The 13,511-nt window shown below is 37.8% G+C and overlaps 2 protein-coding genes and 1 pseudogene across 2 annotated transcripts; 1 reads left to right on the forward strand and 2 right to left on the reverse strand.

Annotated features, from left to right (window-relative positions):
- Nucleotides 1–661: 661 nt before the first annotated feature.
- On the forward strand, nt 662–2,619 carry LOC104214088 (transcription factor MYBS1-like). Its single transcript, XM_009763701.2, has 2 exons — nt 662–1,221; nt 1,647–2,619. The coding sequence occupies exons 1-2, from the start codon at nt 800–802 to the stop codon at nt 2,110–2,112; spliced, it is 888 nt and encodes a 295-aa protein (XP_009762003.1). The 5' UTR covers nt 662–799; the 3' UTR covers nt 2,113–2,619.
- Nucleotides 2,620–4,202: 1,583 nt separating this feature from the next.
- LOC138880578 (U2 spliceosomal RNA) lies at nt 4,203–4,379 on the reverse strand (annotated as a pseudogene).
- Nucleotides 4,380–10,717: 6,338 nt separating this feature from the next.
- LOC138879059 (uncharacterized) lies at nt 10,718–11,198 on the reverse strand. Its single transcript, XM_070158634.1, has 2 exons — nt 11,034–11,198; nt 10,718–10,987 (listed from the first exon to the last, which is right to left on the reverse strand). The coding sequence occupies exons 1-2, from the start codon at nt 11,196–11,198 to the stop codon at nt 10,718–10,720; spliced, it is 435 nt and encodes a 144-aa protein (XP_070014735.1).
- Between the last annotated feature and the right edge of the window lie 2,313 nt (nt 11,199–13,511).

The following is a 13,511-nucleotide window of genomic DNA, read 5'->3' on the forward strand; positions in this document are numbered from 1 at the left end:
AGATTTCACTACTATGACTTTTAATAGTATACAGTATGTTATTACAAGAGTTATTAGAGAGAAATATAGTTACACAAGAATTTTACCATGGTAAATTTTAACCGACTTGAAAGAGTCCTTAAAATAGTACCTTTTATATCCCGGGCTATAACGGCGCTTAATTCAAAAATCATGTTAGGCAATTTACTATAAAGTCCTCTCAATCATTGCTACTCCATTTTACCATTTTGACTTGAGCCGAGGATTATCATAAGGTAGGCTAAGGTCGAATTTGTTGTTGTTTGTTGAAATTCCAACCAATTTAATCATTATTTGTTGCAATTTTCTCATTTTTCATGATGAAACTCTTCATGGTGTACTTTCACTTTTGAGGTTTTGAAAATGGACCCAAATGGGGTCTTTACCACTTTGAAACTTTAGTCTATTCAATCATACTGTAGTTCTTTTTTCTTCTTTAAATTCTTTTTCTTAGGGTGAGGAAATTGAAAAGGGAATTTCACTTTATATTCTTCTTTTTGTTTTTATGCCAAATTGTTGCATGACTTTATATTGAACATGACAAATCAGCCCATCACTTCAACCTCACAAGTCACAAGTGGTCCTCCTCCATTAATACATTGAAACAGTATTCTTCTCCTATCCTCTGCCCTCTACTCTTTTCCTTCTTTCTAGGGAAAGAAGCATTAACAAAGAAATCTACCAAGAAAGTATCTCTTTTTTTTTCCCTTAACACTGCTGTCACACTACCAAATTGGACTAAGAACTAAAAAGGAAGCAGAAGCAAATCAAGAAAAGAAACATGTCAACATCAACATCAACATCATCACTAATGTGGAGTAGAGAAGAAGAGAAAGCCTTTGAAAATGCAATTGCTATTCATTGGATTGAGGACTCCAAATTACAATGGCAAAAGATTGCTTCTATGGTTCCAAGTAAAACCATTGAAGAACTAAAACAACATTACCAACTGTTAGTGGATGATGTTACTGATATTGAAGCTGGCAATGTTCCAATTCCAATATACACTGGAGAGGAAACATCTTCATCAACCAAAGATAGCAGCCATGGCTATTCTGGGATATCGACCGGGCGGTCCAATTGTGGTTATGTAAATGGATTTTCAGCTAGTGTCCATGACCAAATTGGTCAAGGAGGAAAAGCAAGTTCCAAGTCTGAACAAGAAAGAAGAAAAGGAATACCTTGGACTGAAGAAGAGCATAGGTAACACTACATTTTTAATCTAAAACAGAGTTTTTCTAGTGCACTACCTTCATGTATGAGTCAATGGCGAAGTCATGAATTTCAAATGTGTTCAAACTTGAAAAAAATGAAAAAAAATCCGAACAAAGAATGTCCAGTATATATTATATACGTCTAAAACCTAATATTTTATTTATATACGTAGTATAGAAGAGTAGTTAATTAGCCACTTTTCGGATAACGTAATTTCGCCCCTGGGTTGAGTAGATATAATTGATGGCTTATTTTATGAATAATTGCTTATAAGATCTTACCATTAGTTGCAAATGTACAATGTATATTTGTATAAGATTCGCACCTATTGTCACAAAGAAGTAGTAGATGCAGACTTAAAGTCCTGAATTCGTCGTTGTGCTTACTATACTTTTCTTACCATTTGTTTACAGGTTATTCTTGCTTGGTTTAGATAAGTTTGGAAAGGGAGATTGGAGAAGTATTTCAAGGAATTATGTGATTTCCAGAACACCAACTCAAGTGGCTAGTCATGCCCAAAAGTACTTTATCCGATTAAATTCCATGAATAGAGATAGGAGAAGGTCCAGTATACATGACATTACAAGTGTCAACAATGGGGAGGTTGCTACAAATCAGACTCCTATAACAGGCCAACAAACCAATCCAAGCCCATCAAATGCAGTTGGACCCAATGTCGGGCAAAGAAACCAGCCCAATATGCATGGTTTGAGTATGTATGGTGCTCCGATGGGTCATCCGGTCGCTGCTCCACCGGGGCACCACGTGTCAGCAGTCGGAACACCAGTCATGCTTCCTCCTGGACACCATCCACCTTATGTTCTTCCAGTTGGATACCACATGCCGCCGCATCCTCTTCCGCCCATGCACCATCAATAAAAGGGCGCGCAACACTAAACTTCCGCTATACGCGGATTCCGGGGAAGGGTCGGACCACAAGGGTCTATTCCTGAATTTCTACAAGAGGCTGTGTCCACGACTCGAACCGATAATCTCCTAGTCACATGAATTTTTTTTTTACTAGTTACGCCAAGACTACATGCACCATTAGTGAATGCCACATTTTCAGAGTCAAAATGTTTTTGAGCTTCACATGGAATGTGGATTTTTGAAAGGCTCATGGCATGTTTCTAAATGTCAAAAGTGGTCTTAGTATTAGTTCTTTACTATGACCTAAATTGAGCAATTTGTAAATACTAGACTATAGATGCGTTTGGATCATGTTCAGTCATTTTCCACTGAATAATCGTTGGTTTTGCAGTTTCTAAGAAGTGATTGAAACTGAATTTCTGTTAATAGAAGGGAAAATGAGAAAGAATTGAAGAAGAGCTTCAATGACATCTTGTATAGCTTCTCATATGTTGTTTGCAATAAATTTTTTGATTCCATAATTTCTTTTAACTGGGATGTAGATTTAAGAGATTATGCAGCAATAAGTTGTAGACCAATTAACGGGCAGAACTACTGCACGAGAACGTTTGATAGAACAGATAGTGGAAAAGGAAACATCAGGGAGGCTGATGGCTCTCATACAAATTAGCAGAGTAGCAGTGTATTCTAATAATAGTAGTATTTGTTTTTTTTTTTTAGAAAATTCTCAGAAAAAAAACGCAGCCGCTGCGCACTAGATAACCTGCTTACTGTGCAATAGCTCGTAAATTACGCAGAAAATATAAACCGCACTAGGCAAATATTAGTAGTATTTTGGTGTGGACAATATATGATAAAACAATCTATACCACAGGAACCAGTCCTCTGCTTTGAGTCTGTTTTACTGCAGTCAGTGTCAGCAGGAATGTAGGTAAAAAACAACAGAAGCAGAATCCTCGACAACATAAACTGCAGAAATCAGAGTGACTACATGCTTTCTCTTTGAAAGTAAAAGTCCATCATTCCAGGAAATCAGGGTTCTATACACAAAGATTGATATACAACCAATCCAGCACTTCGAATCTCACAGAAACTGCAGAGATAGGAGGGTCAAGTTGCTACAAACAAATGGTCCTACCATTGCAATTTTATAATGTCGCATATTGTACCATTCACACACTCCACCCTACGGGCGAAGGTAGAGTATGACTGTCCGGTTCATCTGAACCTAGTATTTTCGGAAGGTAGAGTATGACCTTCGGGTGTATTTGAAGTTAGTACTTTCGCTATGGAGCATAAATTTATATGTAAAAATTCATTAAAATTGTAACAAATGGTAGTCATGAACCTATGACTTTAAAAATACAATGAATTCAATACTAAAAACCTTAAAAGTTGAATCTACATAATCTAAATCCTAAATCTGCCTCGGCTCCACCCCTTTCTTTGAAGGCGTGTTTAGATTATCGTATTTGTTTGTCAAGGACTTTGATTTTGGTTTTAAATTGAAATTCTTGGTGCCCTCAATGTCTTGCTTATCATGTTATTTAAGAATGTGGACTATTGGACCCCAACAAAAGTGCAGCCTGAGCCAAATTTCATCATTAAGATAGAAATGAATATCTGAATATCTCCCTTTACGCAAGGAGTCTTGACGTAACTGGTAAAGTTTTTGTCATGTGACCGAAAGGTCAAGAGTTCAAGCCGTGGAAACAGCCTCTTGCAAAAATGCAAGGTAAGGCTGGATACAATAAAACTTTGTGGTCCGACCCTTCTCCGGACCAGCGCATAGCAGGAGCTTAGTGCACCGGGCTGTCTGCCCCTGTTTCTATAAACAGCGGACTGCTTTGACTTTGTCACAAGTGGAAAGCATTTCCTACACTCGTGAAAATCAAAGGAAAAGCATACCTAATTGGACTAAGAAATCAGTAACCCAACCGTTCCATCTCTCCTTACAACAATAACGACGACCCAGTGAAATGCTAACTAGTGGGGTGGGGAGGATAGTGTGTACGCAGACCTTACCCCTACGTCGAGGAGTAGAAAAATTATTTCCGAAAGATCCTCGGCTCAAAAAAACGAAAAGAGGCAAATACAAAGTGGGGTGCGCCAGGCCCGTGCAATAGTGCAACGCATGGCCGACGTGCAAGAGCCCAAGCGCAAGCTACTTTAGTGGACTCTTCCCCTTAAAAAATTAAGTTAATACTGTGTGAACCGATGGCCCATATATCAGATATTACTACAACAAACATGGATAAAAGTAAGGATTATGAGATTGTTGGGACATATCTTACAAGGGTAGCACTGAACTCACAGAGGGCTGCTACCTATAACTATTTGTATTAGCTGAGATAATTCTCCACTACTCGAACAAATAGATACAGGAAGCAATAGCGGGCAATGGATTCAGTGCTACCCGTGTAACAGATGTAACCAACAATTTTTTGAGATCTCGTGTCTTGGTATTAATAAGATAATTCTCCACTAAATTTATTTCTTTTGAAAGACGATTCAATCATCTATCAGCGAGAAGGAAGTTCTTAAAATGATTCGGATTAACAGCAAATAGGAGTAATATATAATGGTATATGAACGACCTATAGAAGTGAATAAAAGGGAACGGATTAGATGGAAGATTATGCTTTTCCAACTAAAATGCCAAACAAAAATAGTGTGACCAACCTAATACTTTCAATTCATATATATCACATTCTCAACCAAAACATCAGTGTTTATTTGGCCTCGAGCATGTTTTTACAACAATACTCTGGTGCACTGGTAGAGTTGTTGTCGCGTAATCCGTAGGTCACGGGTTCGAGCCGTAAAAATAATCTCTTGCAAAAATCAGGCTAAAGTTACGTACAATAGACCCTTGTGGTCCGGCATTTCCCCTGATCCTGCGCATAGCGGGAGTTTAATGTACCGGGCTGCCCTTTTTTACCCTGATGCACGAACAACTCGTATTCACGCAGGGTCCGGGTAAGGATCGCACCCAAAAAATGTAATTTATGTCGTCTATGTTGATGCAAGCATTAATGACTGATTCCACACAATCATCGAGCATGTGGTGAACCAAAGATTATCCAAATGCCAGAATATACAAATTCAAAAGAGAAGATAGAGGCCTAAGACGGAAAATGAAATATAAAAATCAGAGGGGAAATATCCTTTCCCTGCCCCTTACTTTCTTTTCTGCCACTAAAATTTGCAACTTCTTTTCAACCAGGAAAAAAAGAAAGATTTAGTACACAGTATTTAACCAAAAAAAGGTATTTCGGTCAAAGCCTATTTTTAGAAGTACTCGGCTACTGATAATCAAGAAATTTAATATTCTCTCGGTGATAATAAAGGAAATTAGAATATAAAATGGCAAAGTAATCAATACAAAGCAAAAGAAGGTAATTGTATTCCAATAATAATCAGAACGTGTCTTTACAAGTGAAATCCCCTTCCCTTATATAGGGATCTACAAGTACAACGTTTTCCCCATTTTATTACTGAATCATTATGAGCATTAATGATATTAATGAAACGTTATATATAATTGGCAATCGTAACTGTTCATGAAGATTCTGTAACGTCTATGATCATTCATGAACATTAATTGACGATTCATGAATCTTACTTCTTTACTGTCTTGATTCATTCTTCCGGCGTCTCTTCATATAGCAATTCAGACTCGAGCGACCATACCCCTTTTATCTCGTGGGTGATTTGCTCGTACCTATTACAACTCGCGCTTCTTTTAATGCATCTCTCCAGCTGTCGTTTTCTTAGTGATCCATATGTCTTGCCACATCAGTCACATATATAAATCCACGTGCAATATTTATTTTTGCCAATACAGATAGTCCCCCTACTTGCCGAATATTCTGCAATATTTGGGAAGTGGTATGTATTTATGGCGGGAATTTTTGCCGCCGTTTTCCATGTATCATTATGCCTTCTCCAGAACCAATGTGTCGTATGCCACTTCCATTTAATGCATGTGCCACGTGGCCTTCATCAATTGAGTCTGCGACTCTTCACCTATTTCTAGGGCTTTTTTGCGGCTGCGGCTGTCATGAAATGACTACTTCATTATGACGTTTCCATCATGACTCACTTTTCATAACAGTTGCTTCTTCCTATAAATTCCTCATGTGCCTTTAGTTTCACGAAAACCTTCAAACTACAGCATTCTTCGTCTCTAATTGTTCTTATTCTTCAGCATGCATCACTTTCTTGCATCCATGTCTTCACCAAACCCCAATCCTCTTAGAACTATTCTTGTAGATGAACTACCCCCTTCAACTGCTCATATCAGATGTAGAAAGGGTGGCAGATTACGTAGTTTAGGGTCCGTGTCTATTCGTGGTTCTTCTTCTCAACCCAGTGTTACTCCCCCGTCGTCTTCTAGAACTAGGGCTTCTTCTTCTCATAGATCTTCTACTAGAAGTAGGGATTCTAGTGAACCTTTTCGAGAACCCACTGTTGATGAGATTGTTCCTGCTGAACTTTTCTTCTCTACTGATCGAGAATCGATTAGAAATCAAGTTACATCTATGATTTCGCATGATCGTGCTGATGTTTACCCTTCCCAGATTACTGAGGGCTTGATTTCTATTGTGCGAAGAGAATGTCGTTGGAAATCTGATTTCCCAATTTTAGTCCCTAATGCAAATCAAAGGATCACTTCATACAAAGTTGGTTATTCCCTTGTTTATAAATATCCCTATACATTAGGCTTCAGACCACCTATTGATCCAGTCAATATAGAATTTTGCCATTTCTTTGATGTTTGCTTAAGACAGATTGGTCCTATTGTATGGAGAGTCATGTCATGCTTAAGATACTTGTCAAATTTGGGCTCTTTACCCTTTACCTTTTATCACTTGATTCATCTATATTCCCCCAAGTTGTTTCGTTCTTGGGTATTTACTCTCGTGGCCAGGAGTAAAAGGGTTGTGGTTAGTCCTGGAGAAGACAAGGATCGGGGTCGGTATGCCCGTTTCGTTGTTGATCCCACAAAAGGTTTAGTTGGTGAAAAGAACATGCCTTTTCCAAAAAAAAATGGAACTTTGCACGTAAGTTTTTTTTAACCTTCTTCTTCTTTTTCTATTGAAGAAACAAGGACTTACAATCTCGCGACTGTATATTTTTCTTTTTTCAGCAACCATGGAAGCTGTTGAGGAGATTGCAAACTTTCGTGGTTGGGTAAAAAAATTGTTGATTGTTTCTACTATGGAAGGAAGGTCTTGGAAATACCTTTCTAATAGGTTTGGTTGGAAAGTAAAGACGCATGGTATCCTTCCTTTGAATTTTCTATCTTGCTTCCATATTTACTTGAAAATTTTCTAACTTTTTTCTTCGTTAGGGTTTCCCATTTGGGGTGTTAGCGCCGCATCTATTGCTGCTTCAAGACTTTCTCTGTCTATGGATCAAGAGATGATTTTGAATTCCTCATCAAAGAGAAAAGCTGATAGGGCACACGGTTCCGAGGGTGAAGAGGATCAAGAGGAGGGCTCGTTAGTTTGTAGGTCTCGAGCTAGGAGACGTATTATTTTGGATGACAAAGCCACTCCTCCTCCAAGTTCAATTCCCATGCACGAGCCCGAAAGTCCCACTTTGGTGAGCTCCGATAAAGAGATGCCTGTCGCACCCCGTGACTCTACAGAACAACTTTTTTCTCATGGGTTTGATAATGAATATTTTGACTTTGTTTCCGAGGAAGCGCCTCTTGCCTTTTTCCCAGTATCTGTTCTAGTTGATCCTCAGTTCTCCGCACCTATTGTTGCTACCACTGCTCTGCCCGTGGCTGTTTTGACCACCTTAACTGTCCCTAATGTTACAACTTCTCATGTTGAAGTTGGTTCTTCCAGTAACAGTAGAGTAATGAAAAAAATTTACCATCGAAGTTCCTGAAGATGGTATTCTTCTGAAGAAATCTGGCCAAGCCGATGTATGATTAAAACCGTTGATTGGCCCAGTTGAGAAGTCCAAATTGAAAAGCCACAGCTCTTTAACGTGGATGAATGAAATTGTCCATTCATCTTTAAAGGTATAAGCCTTAGCTTTTATTTTGCATGTGACTTTCTTTTTATCTGTATTTGATAATCACATTTTCCTTTTCCTCATGTGGATCAACCTAATTGTCATGGAGCTGATGAAGAGGATCATCCATACTGAGCAATTAATGAACGACTATCGCACCGAAGCGGACAACTGGAAGGAATAATTTGAAGGCCTTGAGCTTGATAAAGAAGTTTTAGATGAGGAGAAGTGTACCTTGGAGAAACAAGTGAAGGTAATGGCAGTAGATTTGGTGAATAAGAAAGCCTCTTCCAGTCAAGTGGGAAAGGATAAAGACCTCCTCGAGTCTCCATTTGCCGAGCAGCTTTCCAAAGCCACTGAAGAAATTAGAGATTTGAAATAACTGCTGAACCAAAAGGAAGTTTACACCTGGGAGCTTGTTCAAACGCTCACTCAAACTCAAGAATATCTTCGTGTGTCTTCTAACAAAGTTCAATTCTTAGAGAGGTCACTCGCCCCCTTACAAGCTTCTTATGATGTTTCTTTGACTGAAAAGGAAGAGCTAAGCACCGAAATTGAGCAGTGGGAGAGGGATTATGAAGCCTTTGAGGACAAAGCTACTGTTGATGTTAGTTGGACTTTCTTGAACATGCGCTTCGAAACTTTAATGGAGGTAAGCCAGGAAGGCTTTGACTTAGCTGCTGAAATTGTAAAAACTAAAGAAACTATTGAGAAAACTCAGCAGAGTCAAAACTTTTCTTCACCTGAGGTTGACATTCTCATGGGTGATGAACTTACTCCTGGTGAAGCTGTTGTTCAAACCTCTTTTGCTCAAGTTGAACCTTTTGCTGCTAATGATGCCCTCTTGAAGCCTTCTGATGATAATACTGGTTCGGAACCTGCCCCATAGTGAAAGTTTAATTGAAAAGTTTGTTGTTTTGTTTGTTTTTTATTAGTGGAATGTTTGGGAAGTTTACCCCTGGTCCATTTTGGGGTTTAGTAATGATTGGAAAGTTTTACCCCTAGTCTATTTTGGGGTTTTATATCAAATAGTTAGGTCGGAACTAAGTTTATGCTTAGTTTTAACCAAGTTTATATAATATTACTTTCCGAGTTTTTGTCCAACTCTTATAATATCTTATTTTGAGTTTCTGTTCTACTCTCTTATTGGTTTACCCTTGTCTTATTTTGGGGTTTGAAGACAAATGTTTGCCTTATAGCAAAGTTTGATATTTACATTTCGGCTTTATTTTTTGCCTATTTTAATATTTAGGTTTTTGTTTACCCTTTGTTATTTAACTTTGCATAAAAAATGCTTCAATGCTCCGTGACTTTTTTTGAACAAGCACGAATTATAAAAGATGGACCTTTTATAAATGACACTTAATGAAGAAGACGTCTCAACTTCATATTGGTGTAAACATATGAAACAAGAAGTAAGAACATACATATTTCTTAGAATAACTTGAGGAAGTTTTGTATTCTTGATCTTTCAAACTGTATATTTTACATGTATTTGAGTAACATCTATAATTCTTTCATAACCGTTTTCTTTATAATAGATTTTACAAAATTCAAGGGTATATCTTGCGACCCACGACTAAATATTACCTTTAACCTAGATACTCATAAATTTTGTAATTTACATCTACGAATGTATACTTCATCATAGGTTTTTGAATCAGGTTTGAGTTTTTGGCTCTTGATTTGCTCTTAACTTTTGATTTGTTGGGTAGATTGCCTCAGGCTTAACTTGAATTCTGACTTTTCTAGTCTTCTTCGTCTTCCATATATATATATATATATATATATATATATATATATATATATAATCCCTCTAGGTGTTAGAGCTTTGAAGTATGAAATCTCGAGCACTTGATTATTCCTTCCATGTGGTCCATTTCCTGAAAAGGAAAAACATACGAGACTCGGAGGTATATTTGTAGATAATGATTGTTTAACCCTTTTTATTTCCATCAGAAAGGTTGTAACCCAGACTGGGGATGATTTTGCATCCCGCGTGTCTTTTATGTCTAAAATTATCATTTGGTGTGGGCTAGCTTTGTGACTATCATCTAAAATGGTTAATATAATTAAAAAATCTTAACCTTGCATAAACGTTACCTGATCGGGGGTTTTCCCTTTCAGAAGTAATACTTCTTCAAATGAACAACATTCCAATTTGATGGGAGTACTTTTCCGTCCATTGTTTCCAATTCATATGCGCCCTTTCCAGTAATACCTCGAATCCTATAAGGTCCTTCCCGATTTGGACTCAATTTTCCTGCATTGGCCGTTTTTGATGATGGAAAGATTTTTTTGAGTACGAAGTCCCAATATTGAAGTAACTAAGATGAGCTTTTCGATTGTAATATCGCTTAATAATTTGCTTCTGTTCTGCCATCCTTATCAGAGTTGTTTCTCTCCTTTCTTCAAGCAAATCGAGATTTATTCGCATCTCTTCCTCATTTGTTTCTTCGGTTGCTTGGGTGTATCTCGTGCTTGGTTCACTTATTTCAACTGGAATTAAGGCTTCAACACCATACACAAGTGAGAACGAAGTCTCTCCCGTACCTGTTTTTGCTGTCATGCAGTAAGCCCATTAGACTCCTGGTAACACTTCTGGCCACTTTCCTTTTGACTCCTCCAATTTTTTCTTTAAGTTATTAATAATAACTTTGTTTGTTGATTCAGCTTGTCCATTGGACACAGGATGATAAGGTGTTGAAGTTATCCTTTTAATCTGCCAACTCTGAAAGAATTCTGTGATTTTTGTGTCTATGAATTGCGGGCTATTATCACACACGATTTCTTTTGAAAATCCAAACTGGTATATGATGTTTCGCCAAATGATGTTTAAAGGCTCCTGCTTCTACCCATTTGGTAAAATAATCAGTTAGTACTAGTAAAAATTGTACCTTTCCTTTGGCTTGTGGTAGTGGACCCACGATATCCATCTCCCACTTCATGAAAGGCCACAGTGCAATAACCGGATGTAATAAATCTGCTGCGCGATGCATGTTGTTACCATATAGTTGGCATTTGTCATATTTGTCCACGAAGCTTTCTGCATCTTCTTCCATTTTTGGCCAATAATATCTTGCTCTAATTAGAGTTTTTACAAAGGATCTTCCTCCTGCATGATTTCCACAGTGTCCCTCATATACTTCTCTCATCACAAACTCTATTTGAGAAGGTCCAAGGTGTGAGCACGTGATTTTTACCCTATGAGAACTACTCCCAAAAATTCAAAATAAAATGGTTTTGTGTTGTTTGTGATTTATTTGTATTTTTTCTATGCATGTTTATTTCTACTTTAATTAAGAAAAATATAAAAATATGTTTTGCATGTGCATTTAGGATTTAATTTTACAAATTAGGAATTAATTAAACAATCAAGTTTGTTTTACAAAATGGAAAAATCACAAAAATATGTACTTTGCATTTTAACATTTAGTGTCTAAATTGTGTGATTTTATCTTTATTGGTGTTTAATTTCGTGTGATAATTATTATTAAGAGCTAATATTTTAAGTTAATTGTTGATTTTATGATTTAATTTAGGATTTTGGTTGTAATTTAGGAATTAAAAAGGAAATAAGTAGAAAAGAACAAAAATAGAAAAAGAAATCAAAATTGGGCCCAAATTGATTTAAATCCGCAAGGCCCAAATCCTTACGGCCCAATTCGAACGCCCCAATACCCGACTTTTACCCCACCATCAGCTCAATAAAAATGACAGCGTTTCAGGATCAACAAATCACAACCGTTGAATCGTTTTTGATCTAACGCCTCAGCATAATCCCCACAACCCGACCCATTTGTCCCCGGATCGACCCAGCCCCCCAACGAAACCAAACGACATCGTTTCCTATAAGGGAATTGATCCAAGCCATTGATCTCACTTGATCGAACGACTTGGATCCAATCCCCACGTATGTATATAAGGGATCCAAACCGTGCCCCCCCCCAAAGATTTGAGGTCTTAACCGACTTTCTCTCAGACCCTTCAGAGACGCCCCCCAAACCCTAGCCGCCCTCGTTCCCTTCGCCTGAAAATCCGGCGGCGCCGTCTACGATGGCCGTGAAATTCACACCAGTGAACCTCCTAACCACCCTTAACACAGATCCCTACCCCTTTAACCTCGAATCATCCCGGTTTGTCTCGAATCTTCAATCAAAGATTCGAGCAAAACCCTAAAGCTACCCAACCAGTCCCAGGTTCACACCCCAGCTCCACCTGACCCCCTCGTCCCAAATCCCATGTTAGTCTTGCTCAAATCAAGCCGGAACTGGACGAATCCGAAATCGACTGAACGAGACCTAGAAGAACAAAAGCTAGAAATCGATCCAAAAGATTTGAGGCCTTAACCGACTTTAGTCAAGTGTTCTCAGTCGAGAACACTCGATTAAGGTCCGTTTTCGCTTCAAAGTCTCAATACGAAGTTCAAACTGATACGGATGGGGTTTGGCCTGGAAGTTTCGAGGTATTTCCTTTTGTTTTCCTTTTCCTTCTGTTGTTTGTTTTATTTTGACTGAGTAGTTCGTCATTTTCGTCAAGTAGCTCTTCCTACTCTTTCGGACCCTTTTCTTGGTCCAGTTTCCTTCTGTTGATTAACATGTGTTATAAACAGTTTCGTCGATTAATCCGTTCATGTCTGTAGTTTAGTAGTTCTCGTCAAGTTATTTGGTGTCATTTTTTTTGTTTTCAGCCTTAGGGTTCCATTCAGTATATCCTCAGGGTCCCTACATTTTGTGTTTAAGGTTAATTTAGAACTATGAATATTGGTTCGAATTGCTTCATTTCATGTGATGTTTAGTTCCCTTTTCTTTGTTGTTCATCATTTTGCACATGAGTTCAGTTTGTTTGTCGATTCAGTATGTTTACAGTGATCATTCCTTCTACCTAAGTTTGATTTAGAATTGTGAATGTAGTCAGTTAATCCCATGTACATGTGTATCTTAGCAACTTTGCATCAGTCTGCTATTTGATCTAATCTGAGTTCTAAGTTCGAACTGCTAGGTGAATTGAATTAAATTGGTTATAGGTGATGTAGTTTGCTGATTAATTAGGACTCAGTTTAGTTATATGATTAAGGGGATTGGTTATAGCTGATGAGGTAAAAGGGATTGGGTAGGACAGTAATTTCAGGGGCTTTAGGAGAGTATTTTGGGATTGAAAAGGTTTGAAAGTAGTTTAAGTTGAATGGTTTGACAGTAGGGTACTAAAATACCATTAAACTAATGAATTGTTAAAATACTAACGGGGAACAAAACATAATGGTAGGGGAAGGTTTAAAGGAAATGGATTAAGAAATAGGTGCCCATACCTATTTGAATTTAAATAAGGAAAGGACAAGGGATAATGGGAAAAAGGGACTCTAGTGGAATTGAAAA

This window comes from Nicotiana sylvestris, chromosome 10 (assembly GCF_000393655.2).
Source record: "Nicotiana sylvestris chromosome 10, ASM39365v2, whole genome shotgun sequence".
Taxonomy (NCBI): domain Eukaryota; kingdom Viridiplantae; phylum Streptophyta; class Magnoliopsida; order Solanales; family Solanaceae; genus Nicotiana; species Nicotiana sylvestris.